Source organism: Sus scrofa, chromosome 3, assembly GCF_054392235.1.
Source record: "Sus scrofa isolate SSC_HxYL_T2T_F1_AM1 chromosome 3, Sscrofa_HxYL_maternal_Yorkshire_Landrace_v2.0, whole genome shotgun sequence".
Taxonomy (NCBI): domain Eukaryota; kingdom Metazoa; phylum Chordata; class Mammalia; order Artiodactyla; family Suidae; genus Sus; species Sus scrofa.
In genome coordinates, this window is record NC_139385.1 from 56,064,342 (window position 1) to 56,079,609 (window position 15,268).

General features: G+C 41.5%; 1 protein-coding gene across 3 annotated transcripts in view; it reads left to right on the forward strand.

Annotated features, from left to right (window-relative positions):
- ZC3H8 (zinc finger CCCH-type containing 8) overlaps positions 1-15,268 on the forward strand; it is a 47,173-nt gene that overhangs the window by 760 nt on the left and 31,145 nt on the right. For 2 of the 3 annotated variants that reach the window (XR_002342488.2, XM_005662275.3), the window contains exon 1: positions 12,310-12,463. The exons of the other annotated variant lie outside the window; for it this stretch is intronic. Coding sequence is in view for 1 of the 2 variants with exons in the window: in XM_005662275.3 (XP_005662332.1) it covers positions 12,384-12,463 (80 nt within the window). In the remaining variant the exon portion in view is untranslated. Of the gene's footprint in view, positions 1-12,309; positions 12,464-15,268 lie in introns of those variants that run through there. 3 annotated transcript variants of the gene reach the window in all.

The following is a 15,268-nucleotide window of genomic DNA, read 5'->3' on the forward strand; positions in this document are numbered from 1 at the left end:
ACGCTTTCCTGTGAAGCGGCGGAGGAGGCAGTCTCTGAAGGCTGTGCCGGGCGGAGCCGGGGGGTGGTTTAGGGCGGGGTAGGCGATCAGCGAGATCGCGCTGTGCCTCCGCGCCTACGGAGGTGCCTCGCGGTGTTCCCTGCGAGACGCCGCCTCCCAGAGATTGGGGGGGCGGTTTCAGACGTACCCAAACAAACGGCCCCCCCCCAAAGCCATTAGCAAATGTGGACAGCAGTGAGACGGCTCTAGAGTCAAAAAAAAACAAAAAACAAAAAAAGAAACCTTTGTTGCTTAAATAGTAGGGGAATGTACTTTCTCCTTCAAGGTTGTAGCGGATCTTGTTTTCTGTAACGGTTAATGCCCAGAATCACGTTTGGAGGAAAATAGCTTGGCACGTAACTCTGATATTTAATACTGAATTTATCTACCCAGTTATTAATAATGAAAGAAAAATTGCTAAAAGAATTATATGAGCTTTAAGTTATTCCATAAAAACATTTACATTTTATATGTAAAATACATGTGAATATTTTATAAATAAAAGCTAACTATTACATTTCTTTGCACTTATAAACGTGATCTTTTTTCTAAAATTTAATGACAACATTTTGGCCCATTTAGTTTTGAATGAATGTCTTTTTTTTTTTTTTTTTTTTTTTTTTTTTGTCTTTTTAGGGCCAAAACCTGGGCATATGGAGGTTCCCAAGCTAGCGGTCAAATCAGAGCTGTAGCTTACGTCACAGCCACAGCAACGCCAGATCTGAGCTGTGTCTGCGACCTACACCACAGCTCACATCAACACCGGATCCTTAACCTACTGAGCGAGGCCAGGGATCAAACCTGCATCTTCATGGATGCTAGTCAGATTTGTTAATTGCTGAGCCACAAAGGGAACTCCAACGTCCCTTTTTTAAATCAGCATGATGGATTAATAATTAATCCTCCCAAATATCTGACTTTCGAGAAAATGTATTTTGTAGATGCATAGACACAGGACGTTTAGAAGCAATTGCAACTAGATTAAATTTTAAATTAAAAAAATGTGGATATTGGAGTTCCCGTCGTGGCGCAGTGGTTAACGAATCCGACTAGGAACAATGAGGTTGAGGGTTCGATCCCTGCCCTTGCTCAGCGGGTTAATGATCTGGCGTTGCTGTGAACTGTGGTGTAGGTTGCAGATGCGGCTCGGATCCCGCGTTGCTGTGGCTCTGGCGTAGGCCGGTGGCTACAGCTCTGATGAGACCCCTAGCCTGGGAACCTCCATATGCCATGGGAGCGGCCCCAAAGAAATAGCAAAAAAAGAAAAAAAAATGTGGATATGTATATTGAAAAACAGCATTCAATTTTTTTCTAAATTGAATGCAGCCCTTGACAGGAGCTGTACACCTATGAATAATTCTGCAGGCACTTGCCACACTTGGATACATTACATTTCTAGGAAACTTTCAAAAGCAGGTATATTTTGTCCAGAGTAACAATAATTTGCATTTGAAGTTTTGCAAGAATCTGTACTTTGTCTCTATTGTAACCATGTTACTTAGATCTTACTGTAACTAATTAGGAGAGTTCATTTCTCTGCAGTCTTCCCAAGACATTGAGGTAAGCAGTTGGCTGTTCTCTTATTGCACTTAAAGTTTCCCCTGACCGCTGTATCTGGAGGCCTTGGGATCCCTTTCAAACTCACTCTAAGGTCTTTGGTTTGCTGCGTTGTGAAACAATGAATACAGTTCTCTCTAGATGAAAAGCCTCCTTCCTAACCCTTGATATGCACCACCAGATGAGTTTGATAGCTGAAATACAGCCTCAGATCCTGGTCTTCTTCCTTGGGTAACAGAAAAGGAGTGACCCTGTGGATGGTATGCAGGGCAGGAGGTCGTGTGCCTTTGAAACTGTGTATTTAGAATCCAGAAGTGTTCAGAGACGTTCAGATAAAATATTTAAGTTGAAGGCTAAGCAAACCTCAGCATTCCTCTCCTTTTCTTTAACTGCCTCGGTTAAGAAGGCATGCTTTCATCACAGAGATTAAACCAGATTATCCGTTTCCAAGCTAGTAGATTTTACTTAACAATGAAATATGGACCATGAGAACTCCAGAACTCTTAGCACGTGACAACGACAACGCCATATTCAGAGGATAGAGTCCTGACTTCCATAATTGCCAGCTGCCAGATTAATCAAATTGACACTGCACAACCCTTTGTAATTTTGAACTTTTGCCCTGCTTCTTCTTCCTCATTCTCCCATTGTTGTTGTTGCTGTTAAAAGCTTTATGGATATAGGCCATAAAATTCACCCATTTTTAACTGTACATTTAAATTATTTTTAGCAAGTGTACCAAGTTGTGCAGCATTCAGTTTTAAAACATCCAATCAACCTAAGTGGCTATTTACAGTTAATCCTATCTTGCCACCCTGCTCCAGGCACCACTAATCTGTTTTTCATCTCTATAGGTTTGCCATTTCTGAAGATTTCATCTAAATCGAACTACACAATATGTGTTTTCTTCATCCTTTAAAGTGCCCAGTCACTGCTACACAAGTTGAAATGGAGCTCAGCTATTTCTCTCTTGGTCAATAGTGAATAAAATCTGTTTTTACTGCTTTAACTAATGTCTGTCTTTGTTTGTCTTTGGCATTCACCCCCCACACACACATACACACCCATGCACAGAAAAAATTATAACTGATGTAAAGGTCCCAACATTTTATTTTGCCAAATAAGGACTTTAAAAAACCCTATTGCAGTTATTTCATTAAAGAAAGGACATTTTAACACCAAGAATATGTTTAACTTTAAGAAAAATTCAGGAGTTCCCGTCGTGGCGCAGTGGTTAACGAATCCGACTAGGAACCATGAGGTTGCAGGTTCGGTCCCTGCCCTTGCTCAGCGGGTTAACGATCCGGCATTGCCGTGAGCTGTGGTGTAGGTTGCAGACGCGGCTCGGATCCTGCGTTGCTGTGGCTCTGGCGTAGGCCAGTGGCTGCAGCTCCGATTCGACCCCTAGCCTGGGAACCTCCATATGCCGCGGAAGCGGCCCAAGAAATAGCAACAACAACAAAAGACAAAATACCAAAAAAAAACAAAAACAAAAAAAATCATTTCATTCACCTTGTTTTGCTCCAGAGTAGTAAGAATAAGCCCTGGCATACCATGTTCTCAGTATGGCAGAAATTTCAGTGGTCTAATGACCTAGGAAAGGCAGAACACTAGACATTAAAAGAGACCTTGAGCAAAGTCTCCTGAATGATCATCCTAGATGGAGGATTAAGGGGCCTCTTCTTCAGCCTTCCTGGCAGTTTGTAAAGTTCCTAAATGCTTGTGGGGCTCAAGGCTGGGGCGAGATGCAAAGAAAAGTCAAAACCTCTGTTTTTTCCCTGCTTACCAGGATAGGGACTTAGAGTTGGATTTAATCTGGGGGGGAATTCCCTGTATGGTACATTTTGAGGTTACAAATGAATACCTGCTTTACTCACATCCTTTAGACATTTTCAAAAAAAACCACAAGCACCTGGATATTAGCCCAGTCTTTGCAAAGTTTCTTTCAAAACATTGCGCCCAAACGCGATAAGACAGGGATGGCAGGCTCCATCTTCAGGGAAATGGTCCTTTCTCTAGTTCATGCTCCCTGACAGCATCAGATGGAAAAGGACTGGTCCATGTTACACTTTAGGTGCCTATCTCAAAGGCCAAATTCAGAGGTCAATTACGTCACATCAGAACCCCTTTAAGCCCATTTCTTAAAATAGTTTCCTCCAAGTTCGTTATTATTTTTCCCCAAAGATAATGAACTCAGAGGCAGCTCTCGGCAGTTGTGAAAGCATTTTCTGATGCAAAAAATACAATAGTCTGGAGTTCCTATCGTGGCTCAGTGGAAATGAATCTGACTAGGAACCATGAAGCTGCAGGCTCAATCTCTGGCCTCGCTCAGTGGGTTAAGGATCTGGCATTGCCATGAGCTGTGGTATAGGTCAAAGATACAGCTTGGCTCGGGTCCTGCATTGCTGAGGCTGTGGCACAAACCAGCAGTTGTAGCGTGAATTTGACTCCTAGCCTGGGAACCTCCATGTGCCATGTGTGTAGCCCTAAAAAGCAAAAAAAAAAAAAAAAAAATCAAGTCTTTATTTTACAATACCACTTATCTATCTGCAATGGAAATGTGGGCTTTTTTTCTCTCAATACTAGGAATGATATATTCTGAGCTATATATATCCCCCACCCCACCTCTTATTCTTAGGAGCATTGATTCCTTTATTCAGCAAGGGTTTATTGATCATGTCACTATGTTTTAGATACTGTGCTATTCTTTGAGCACAGAGTTGTGGATATACTATTTGAGATGTCTATTCTCATGGAGCTTAGCATCTAACAATTTGTACTTGTAAAGATTGCACTTATTAAAATTCTTATTGGGGTCAAAGATGCTTACCCAGTTGAAATTGAACTTGACTGCATATAATGAAAACACAACTACATGGATTAACTAAAAATGGGGTTTTTGTTGTTTTTGTCCATGCCTGTTGCATGTGGAAGTTCCCCAGCCCAGAGATCAAACCCACATCAAGCCAAGCTGCTGCAGTGACAATGCCAGATCCTTAATTCAGTGCACCTCAAGGGAGCTCCAAAACCAGGTTTTTATTTTCTCTGATAATAAGATATCTGGAGGTAGGAGTCTAAAGCTGATGCAGGTCCTCACCAATGTCATTACAAATACAGTCTCCCGTTAGCTTCTCGCATTGCAATTCATAGCCCAAAGCTTTCACTCTTAAATTCTAGCTCAACTATCATGTGTCTAGGGCATGGCCTGTATAATGTCTATATTTTAAAATGTGTTGATGCTTTAGGTACATGATTAATACTTATAAGCATTCCATATGTGTTTAAGAAAATGTAAATTCTTTCATTATTGGATGCAGAAGTTTACACACATCCATTAGGTAAAGCCTACTAGTTTCAAAGTTTTGTTTTGTTCTTAATGGCTCTACACAGGCATATGGAAGTTCCTGGGCCAGAGACTGAATCCAAGCTGCAGCTGCAACCAAAGCCACAGCTGCAATGGATCCTTAAACCCACTGCACTGGCAGGGTATCAAACGTATGCCTCTGCAGCAACCCAAGCTGCTGCAGCTGGATTCTTAACCCACTGCACCACAGTAGAAACTCCTATTAATTTCAAAGTTTTTATTGTCTATGTCCTTGCTGAACCTTCTTTGTCTGCTTGATAAAATAATCAAGTAAAGCTTATAAAATTCCCTCACTATGTTGTAGGGTTTATCAATTCTACGATTGTATCACATTTTACTTCAGTATTATAGGGATATTTTATTAGATATGTAAATGTTTAAAGTTTTTTTTTCCTGGTTATTATTTAGCAATTTTATTTCTAATAATGCTCTTTGTACTAAAGTATTTTTAATTTATTTTTATATATATGTAGCTACAATACAGTTCCTTCAGTTTTTGCCTGACTAGCTTTTTTTTTTTTTCCCCATTGTTTTCTCAATGTCTCACAATCTCAAGTCATTGTGCTACCCTGATTTTGGTCTGGAGGATATCTGTGTTAAGTGTGGATGTAGTTTGTCCAAGGCAATGATGTGGGAAGCAAGGACACACTTGAAACAGTTTATTTTTTATTTTGTTCTCCCACAAACCTCCCAAGCAGCCCTCCTCCCAGGCCCAAAACACCAACCCATGGACATAATTTCAAAATAGCACTCATTCCCACAAATTCCATCATCACTCTGGGATCCCCAGTGGTTTCTCACAATTTTCTCTGTTTCTCTTTATTTTGATAATATTTTATTGTTTAGTGTACTTCTTGTTATCTATACTTCCCTCTGTCTATCCATCGACTTTTTTGGACACATTTACTTTTTTCTGTGGCTGCTTTAAAATTTTCTTCTGCTTTTTTGCACTTTCACTATTATGTTTCTAGGTGTGGATTTCATTTAATTATCCTGCTTGGTGTTTGTTGAGGGTCTTTGTGCGTGGATTGGTGTGGTTCTAGAAAATCTTAGTTTCTTCAAACATTTCCTTCATTTGTTCTCTTTCTTTTCCATCCCTGTAATTAAAACTAATTATGGTTAGACATTTTGATTTTTTTGGGGGGGGGCACACCTGCAGCATATGGAGGTTCCCAGGCTAGGGGTCTAATCAGAGCTGTAGTCACCAGCCTACACCAGAGCCACAGCAACACGGGATCCAAGCCACATCTGTGCCCTACGCCACAGCTTATGGCAACGCCAGATCCTTAACCCACTGAGTGAGGCCAGGGATCAAACCTGCAACCTCAAAGTTCCTAGTTGGATTTGTTAACCACTGAGCCACGACAGGAACTCCTGACATCTTGATTTATTATTTGTGTTTCTAATAGTCTCTTTGGAGATTCTTTTTTTGGTCTTTTTGGGGCCAAATCCATGGCATATGAAGGTTCCCAGACCAGGGGTCAAATCAGAACCACAGCCACTGGCCTATATCACAGTCATGGCAATACCGGATCCCAGCCACATCTGCAACCTTCACCAAAGCTGTGGCAATGCTGTATCCTTAACCTATTGATCAAGGCCAAGGACAGAACCTTCATCCTCATGGATAGTAGTCAGGTTCTTAACCCACTGGAGATTCTGTTTTTAAAGGGAAGATTCTTTTTTTAAAGGGGAGGTCTCTCTGGGTAATTTCTTCTGGCTTGTCTTCCAGTTCACCAGTTTCCTCTTTAGCCCTGTCTAGTTTTCTATTAAAGGCTGTCTTATTAATCAAGGTTCAACTAGAGAAGCAAAATCACTAGTAGACAGATCTACAGGCAATTGGCATTACACAATTGTGAGAGCTAAGATAGTCTCTGTAAAGCTTTTGTCAGAGTCGAGAACTTAAGACCTACAAGGCAAGGATTCAGGAAGGAAAGTTGGCTGTGTAAAAGGAGATTAGAAATGACTTGGAATCCCTAAGGACAAACTAGAACTATATTGGTCTTTCAGCACATCCAACTTTTATGATGTGCGTGTTCTGAAGGAGAATCTTGTGCCTTTTATCTTGGAGCTAAACATATACCTTGCCCAGAATTTGGAGAAGCTGAAGGAAGAGCTGTAGGAAGATGTGTCAGTTGAAGGTCTGGTCTTTGCTCTATATCAACAAGTTGTACTAGCAAATAAATGATAATGTGCTATGTTACACCAACATCTGTCACCCCTTCACTAACTTCTTGAATATAAAAACAGTAAGACTGCTGTCTCACTTCCACCTTCCGAATTTTGTGCAAAATCTCTGTTCTAGTGCACTTTAACTAGAAACATGCCAGAATAAGAATCCTGGAAAACAAAGAGTAGCCCAGTTGAGCTGACACACTCTCAAACTACCAAGTACACACTTTTTACCTAGACGTGCTTATGGACCTCTTGAACTCATACTTGACTTACATCCACAATAAAGATGATAGCAAAACCATGCCTTGGCCTATTATGATACAACTGCACCATGTTCAGTTAAAAGCATTTTAATCCTTTCCCCTAAAAAGGATGATATTTAGATGATGCTTATCCTTCTAGTTTTTTTTTTTTTTTTTTTTTTTAAGCTCAGTCACTCTCTTCCTTTTAAATCTAGTAACTTGAAGAGTTCCTGTCATGGCTGACTAGAAACCATGAGGATGCAGTTTCGATTCCTGGCCTCACCCAGTGCATTAAGGATCTGGCATTGCCATGAGCTGTGGTGTATGTCATGGATGTGACTCAGATCTGGCATTGCTGTGGCTGTGGCATAGGCCAGCGGCTACAGCTCCAATTCAACCACACCATGCCTGGGAAGCTCCCTATGCCTCGGGCACAGCCCTAAAAAGACCAAAAAAAAAAAAAAAAAAAAAAAAAAAAAAAAAAACCACCAGTAACTTGATTAATGAGATATAGTCAACTAACATCATGTTAGGCAGGGGAATGAGAGAGGGGAAATTTTCATGTATACATCATATAAACATACATAATTATATTTCATATATATGTGTGTACATATATAAATTTATATCAAATTTAGGATGAAATACTCACAACTGTTACAATCATTTCTTCTACATTCCCTTTGCCCTCAGCTGTCCTTGGCTCCTTCTGGGTGAATAACTCAAACTTCAAACTTTCATTCCTAAAGAGTTTGGGCCACTAGCAGTATTGCTTGTGGGTTTTATTTTTTTAATGACTTTAATCACAGGATATAGGATTAATTAGAACACCTCAAAGAAATTTCCTGAATTCTGGACATATTTTTCCTTTTTTTCTTTCTTTCTTTCTTTCTTTTTCTTTTTTTTTTTTTTTTTTTTTTTTTTTTGCTTTTTAGGGTCGTATCCACGGCATATAGAGGTTCCCAGGCTAGGGGCTGAATAAGAGCTACAGCTGCCACCCTACATCACAGCCACAGCAATGCCAGATCCAAGCCACACCTTCGACCTACACCACAGCTCACAGCAACACTAGATCCTTAACCCACTGAGTGATGCCAGGGATCGAACCCACGTCCTCATGGATCCTAGTGGGGTTCGTTAACCACTGAGCCATGATGGGAACTCCTGGAGACATTTTTGACTTCACAGCAGTGGTAGGAGTGCTGCTGGCATCCAGGGGGAAAGGCCAGGGATGCTGCTAAACATCCTGCTATTCATAGAACTGTTTACCACAACAGAGGATCATCCAGCACACAGTTCCCTATGCTGTACATTACAGGCCTGTGACTTAATCTCTTTTTTAACTGGAAGTTTGTATCTCTTAATCTCCTTCACCTATTTCACTCATCCACCCATGGATGCTAGTCGGGTTCATTAACCACTGAGCCACGACAGGAACTCTGATTTTTTTTAACCTATCATTTTAATTTCCTTTTGTGGCCTGGTTATCTTTTGCTATATGCTGCACATTTTATGTGAAAAAGCATGTATGGTAATATCTTGAGTTCTTTAATATAACACTTTTCCTACAATGAAAGGATACTACCTTAATCCGATTTTCCTCTTAATTTCTAGTAATGATTCATGTACAAGAGAAGGTAACTGCCAATCATATAAACAATAGGGGAAATTACAACTTCCCTGGGGAAGCTATCTGGCTTCAAAGGATTGCATGTGGTTTTTCTGTGATATGGACACTGATTTGTGCCAGGAATCAAGATGTCCCTTGCTAATGGATGCAAGTCAGGCTTTTTTCATTGGCCCAAGCTACCATCTGAGTCTTCTTTCAACATTTCCTTTATACTGGCCTTACGTTAAGCAAAACTAGACAATCCCCTGTTTTTCAAATGTGTGCTCTATTTTCCTGCCTTGATACATTTCTCTCCTCTTGCAATGCCCATTCACCCCTAACTTCATCTCTTCCGATGGAAATAACCTCAAGGCCAAGCTCAAATATACCCTTTTCAAGAAGCCTTCCCAACCAATGTGTTTTCTCTCTTATGAATCCTTTTAGCACTTGGTACCCTCCCCACCCCCTTTTGTCCTGACTAACCCTGGGAATCTTTATTATTATTATTATTATTATTTCTGGTCTTTTTGTCTTATAGGGCCACATCTGCAGCATGTGGAGGAACTGTAGCCACCGGCTTACACCAGAGCCACGAGCAACATGGGATCCGAGTTGAGTCTTCCACCTACACCACAGCTCATGGCAATGCCAGATCCTTAACCTGCTGATCAAGGCCAGGGATCGAACCTGCATCATCATGGACACTAGTCGGGTTCACTAACCACTGAGCCACAGGGAACTCTTGGTAATCTTTGTTTCACAAAAATCTTCTGTCACCTTTTTTTAATAGACTTTATTGGTTTTAGAGCAGTTCTAGGTTTATAGAAAAATTAACTGGGAAATGCAAAGTTCCTCTGCCTCCCACAAACACAATTTCCCTTGTTATCTACATCTTTATTTATTTAGATAGTTATTTGGCTGCGCCCTCAGCATATGGATGTTCCAGAGCCAGGGACTGAACCTGTGCCACAGCAGTGAGAATACCATATCCTTAACCCACTGAGCCACCAGGGAACTCCTATCTACATATTATATTAGTGCGGTACCTTTGTTACAATTGATTAATTAATATTGATACATTAACATGTATAGTTTACATTGGATTCACTTGGTGTTGTACATTCTATGGGTTTTGACAAATATATAATAATAGCTGTCCATCATTACGGTATATGGAATAGTTTCACTGCCTTAAAAATCTGCTGTGCTCTATCTATTCCTTCCTCCTTCCCTACCCTTCTCCCAACCCCACCCTTGGCAGCTGCTGATTCCAAATAATTGGCAAAAAATACCGGAACTAACAAGCATTTAAAGCAAGGGTGCAGAAATCAAGGTTAACATACAAAAGTCAACAGTTTTCCTGCATACTGGCCATGAACAATTGGAATTTGAAACTAAAAACAGTTATATTAGGGAGTTCCCTTGTGGTTCAGCAGGTTAAGGATCTGGCTGACACTGTTGAGGCTCTGGATATAGCTATAGCATGGGTTTGATCTATGGCCTGGGAACTTCTACATGCTGTGGGTATGGGCAAAACAAGCAAAGGAGACCAAAAAAAGGAGTTTCTGTTGTGGTTCAGTGAGTTAAGAACCAGACTTAGTGTCCATGAGGATGTGAGTTTGATCCCTGAACTCACTCAGTGGGTTAAGGATCCAGTGTTGCCACAAGCTGCAGTGTAGGTCGCAGATGCAGCTCAGATCTGGTGTTGTTGTGGCAACAGCATAGGGCTGCAGCTGCAGCTCCTACTTGACCCCTAGTCTGAAAACTTCCAAATGCCTCTGGTGCAGCCCATAAAAAGATAAAAATACAAGATGTAACTCTAACAACAACAAAACCCTTCAGGTATAAATCTAACAAAATATATGCATGAGCTATATGAGGAAAACTACAAACCTCTGAGGAACGAAATCAAAGAACTCTAAATGGATATTCCTCCATTGAATTTTAAAAGCAAATTATCCATGTGGTGAGAGCCAGTAGCCAGCAGAGCAGAGGGGCCACCACTCATCCCAATCCTTTATTGGCTTTTGGGCTGGCTACATGGGACCACCTCTCAAATCAGAGGTTTAGAAATGCCTTCCTTCACAATAATGTTTAACATCAAAAACAAACAAACAAAAAATCTCCTAAACAAAGGTAGCCTTACAGATGTGCAGCTACAAAGGAAAAACTCAGGGCTCCTACCCCTGTCAGCTTTAGCAGAGAAAGAGGTGCCAAGATAGGGCTGCCAGATAAAATACAAATAAGTTTTGGTATATGAATGTCCTAAATATTGCATGGAATGTACTTATACTACAAAATAAAAAAGTTATTTGTATTTTAGCTAAAATTCAAATCTGTCTCCTGTGTTCTTATGTGTGATATCTGGCAACCCTTCTCCAAAGCCTCACTGTGGTGAGACACTGAACAAGGAAAAGCAACAAACCTCTTAGTTGTATTCGTGCTTTGACACTTTTCTAACTTGCTTTTTAACTCTTTACACTCTGGATTTTACAACATGTCTGAGAGGAAAGCAGGGCAAGTATTCCCATCCTCTTTAACCAGCTGAGGAAAAAAACAACAACAGGCACTAAGGGCTGGAGGGGAGGCCACGCAGGACAGGAGCACAACTGGCTCTAATCATCCTTAAGCCCAACTGTTCAATTAGATGAGGTTCAACTTTGGAATCACCTAGGGAGCTGCCCAAAACCCACTGATACCGAGGTCCCACTCGTGAAGCTTGGGAATCTTATAAAAACATTTAATCAATCTCTCTCTCTCTCTCTCTCTCTCTCTCTCTCTCTCTCCCTACCTACCTACCTATTTATCTATCTCCATTTTTTTAAACCTTTGGGCCCCCTTACCTCATTTCTCTTAGCACTTGGTACATTCAGTGGACTTTTCGGCATTAAAATTGGGTGTTTATTTTAATCTCATTGGATTGTAAAGGGTGTGCAAATCGCAAAATCTGTCCACAGCTCTGTTCACGCATCTGAAGACGTAGAAGCTAATGGCATATTCCTTAAAGGGCTGCTGTGAGGATGAGGGGAACGAAAAGATGCCTGGTACAAAGTGAGTGCTCAAACCTTAACTTTCCACCATTCCTTAAAAACGTTGTGACTTTGAGAGCACATCTTTCACTAACGTGAAATAAAGGAAAGTCCCAAGGATTAAGTTCTAAAATTCTACGAAACATTTGAGATAAATATCAAAAAGCATGTCAAAAACAATATCAGAAACAACAGAACTAGAAGGGCGCCTGCGCACAGCCGCCGGCGAAGAAGAGAGCGGGCGTGCGCAGAGCCGGGAACGGAGCGGCGCATGCGCCGGACCACCTGCGGGCCAGTGCGCGGCCGGGAGCCACTCCTCCTCAGGCTGTTCTGTTGCTCCGTAGCTGCGGGGCTCGGCTCTGGAGCGGATGATGGATTTTGAGAATCTCTTTTCCAAACCCCCTAACCCAGCTCTCGGCAAGAAACCCGCCACGGATTGTGACGAAAGGTGATCCCCAGTCTTTTCATGGTTTGAACGCAGGGGCTCCGGCCGGGTTCCGCCCCTTCGTTCCTTCTGGAGGCGGCAGGGGCCAGGGCGCGAGGTCCCGCGGGGAACGCGTGGGACCGCTGGGCGTCCAGAGGTTGTTCCGGGGCAGAGATTAGGAGCTGGAGATGGGGCCGGGTTCGTAGCCCGCTGCGGCCAGCGGTCCTGGGAACCTGAGTCTGGGGAGAGGCGGGGTCCAGGCGGCTACCGGGGTGGGGGCGAGGGAGGCCCGGGATGCCCCTCTCTCTGCGCTCGGGCCCCTCTGGTCGGGTGGGAGCCCACCTGCGTGCCCATAGCATTTGCACTTTCAGATCATCAGCTTCTGAAGGATACCGATCATTTGTCACTTCTCATTACACGTGCTAGGCGCTTTTTGGTAGAAAAGACGACATCCTAAGTTCATTAAGCAGTGAAGGATATACAATGAGTAGTCTGCTTTTAGTCTCCCGATTTACATAGAAAGATCGTAAATATTGTAATAAAGCAGCAGACACCATTGGGATATAATATTTCCTTTGGCTTGAAAAAGGTACTGAGATGGGTGGCCAGATGGCGCTCAGGTATTGATCTCATTCTTAGAGACCTGTTTATACCTAGGTTTTCTTTCACTTTTTTCCCTATGAGTTTGAAATGCTAGAACCCCTCTTTTCTTCTAGATGTTTCTCCTAATTTCCCTAAGTCCAAACCATGACGCATTATTTTTCTCATCCTTGATATGTCTTAGTCTGGTTGATTTTCTTTCTCTGTATCATTCAAATGCCTTAACTTCTCTGTGTCTCACATACTTGAATGGAAAGATCACCTTAATTCAGTCCATCATCAAGAGCTTTACTATGTTCCTTATGTGAAATACTGAAATATGTCATTTAATCTCTCTCTCTCTTTTTTTTTTCTTTTTAGGGCCACACCCTCAGCATATGGAAGTTCCCAGACTAGGAGTCTAATCCGAGCTGCAGCTGCTGGCCTACACCACATCTCACAGCAACGCCAGATCCTTAACCCACTGAGCGAGGCTAGGGATCAAACCCACATCCTCATGGATCCTAATCAGGTTCATTAACTCTTCAGCCAAGAAGGGAACTCCCTCATCATTTAATCTTCACAACAACCGTTGAAGATATTATCCTCATTTTTGCAGATGAGAAAATTGAGGCACAAAGAGGATAAATAACTTGCCAAGATTACACAAATATGAAGGCATGTAGCAAACTAGGGTTAAGTTACCCGGCCAGTCACTCAAAGATTGGTGATTTCATCACCATGCTTCTAAGGCAAAGTGGCTAAACTAAAACTTAGGCCTATACATAACTGAAAAGAGACACACTAATTATTGGCAGTGAAATGATCATCTACAAAGAAAAACAAGACGAACTGATTAATAAACTATTAAAATACTCCTACCGTATAGCACAGGGAACTGTATCCAGTCTCTTATGATAGAAGATAATATGAGAAAAAGGATGTGTATATATATGTATGATATATATACATGTAACATGTATATATATCATATATATATATGATATATATATCACTGGACCACTTTGCCATATAGCAGAAATAGACAACATTGTGAATCAGCTATAATATTTTTTTAAAGAGCAAAGAGAAAAATACATAAGAGAGTTCAGTAAGGTGAATCATCACAGAAGTGAATAACTATGAATAAAAAACCAGTACCAGCTATCAATTTGATAAGGCACTGGACAGAAGTTCCACAAAAACTGAACTACATAAAAGACACTTTTAGGCAAAGAATGGTATTGAAGTATGGCGCATGTCTGTGAACATTCTTTGCCTGTTTTTCTCTTGGCTGGTCTTTCTTGTTAAAATATTAGGATCTCTAGCCTGCAGATATTTTACCCCCAGTTTGTTATTTGTCTTTTGATTGTCTGTGGCATTATTTTCGATGTATAGTTTTTAGTTTGTTTTAAATGTCATCAAATGAATCAAGCTTTTATGGTTCCTGGTTACTTTTCCTAATAATTTTAAGGTAAAACTACTTGTTTATTGAGCACCTGCTATATATGAGACATTATTCTAGGCCCTGGGGATATAGAAATAGATAAACATAAAAATCCCTGTGCTCGTGAGATTTATATTCTTGGTGTACCGACAATACATAGATATTAGTATTTTAGGTGATAAGTGATGTGGAGAAAATGAAAGCAGGGTAGGGAGATAAGGGAGGATGGGATGGTGGGAGGGTGCAGGTCTTTTAAAGAAGGTAGTTAAGAAAACCCTCACTAGGAGTTTCCTGATGGCCCAGCAGTTAAGGACCAGGCATTGTCACTGCTAAGGTTTGGGTCACTGCTGTGGTATGGGTTCATTCCCTGGCCTGGGCACTTCCATATGCCATGGGTATGGACAAAATAAGAAAAAGAAAAGAAAGAAAGAAAAGCCTCACTAGTAACATTGGTAAGTAATATTTGAGCAGGAACCTGGAGTGAGAGAGGTTGATCTTCTATGGGCAGAGCATTCCATATGAAGGTCCTGATGTGGAGTGAGCTTGCTGTGATTGAGTGGTGGGAGCCAGTGACCAGAGTGATGAGTGGAGGAAGAATGGCAAGACTTGAAGAGAAGAACTTGAGAAGCAATGGGATGGGCGCGGGGTGAGGGGAAACCAGGAGGCCGGTTGTGTAAGGGACTTGTAGGTTCCATAATAAGGACTTTGGCTTTTCCTCTGAATGAGATGAGAGTTACTGGGTTTTTAGCCAAGGGTGACCTATTAGCAGGGGCATCTGGTTGTGTTGAGAGTAGAATGGAAGA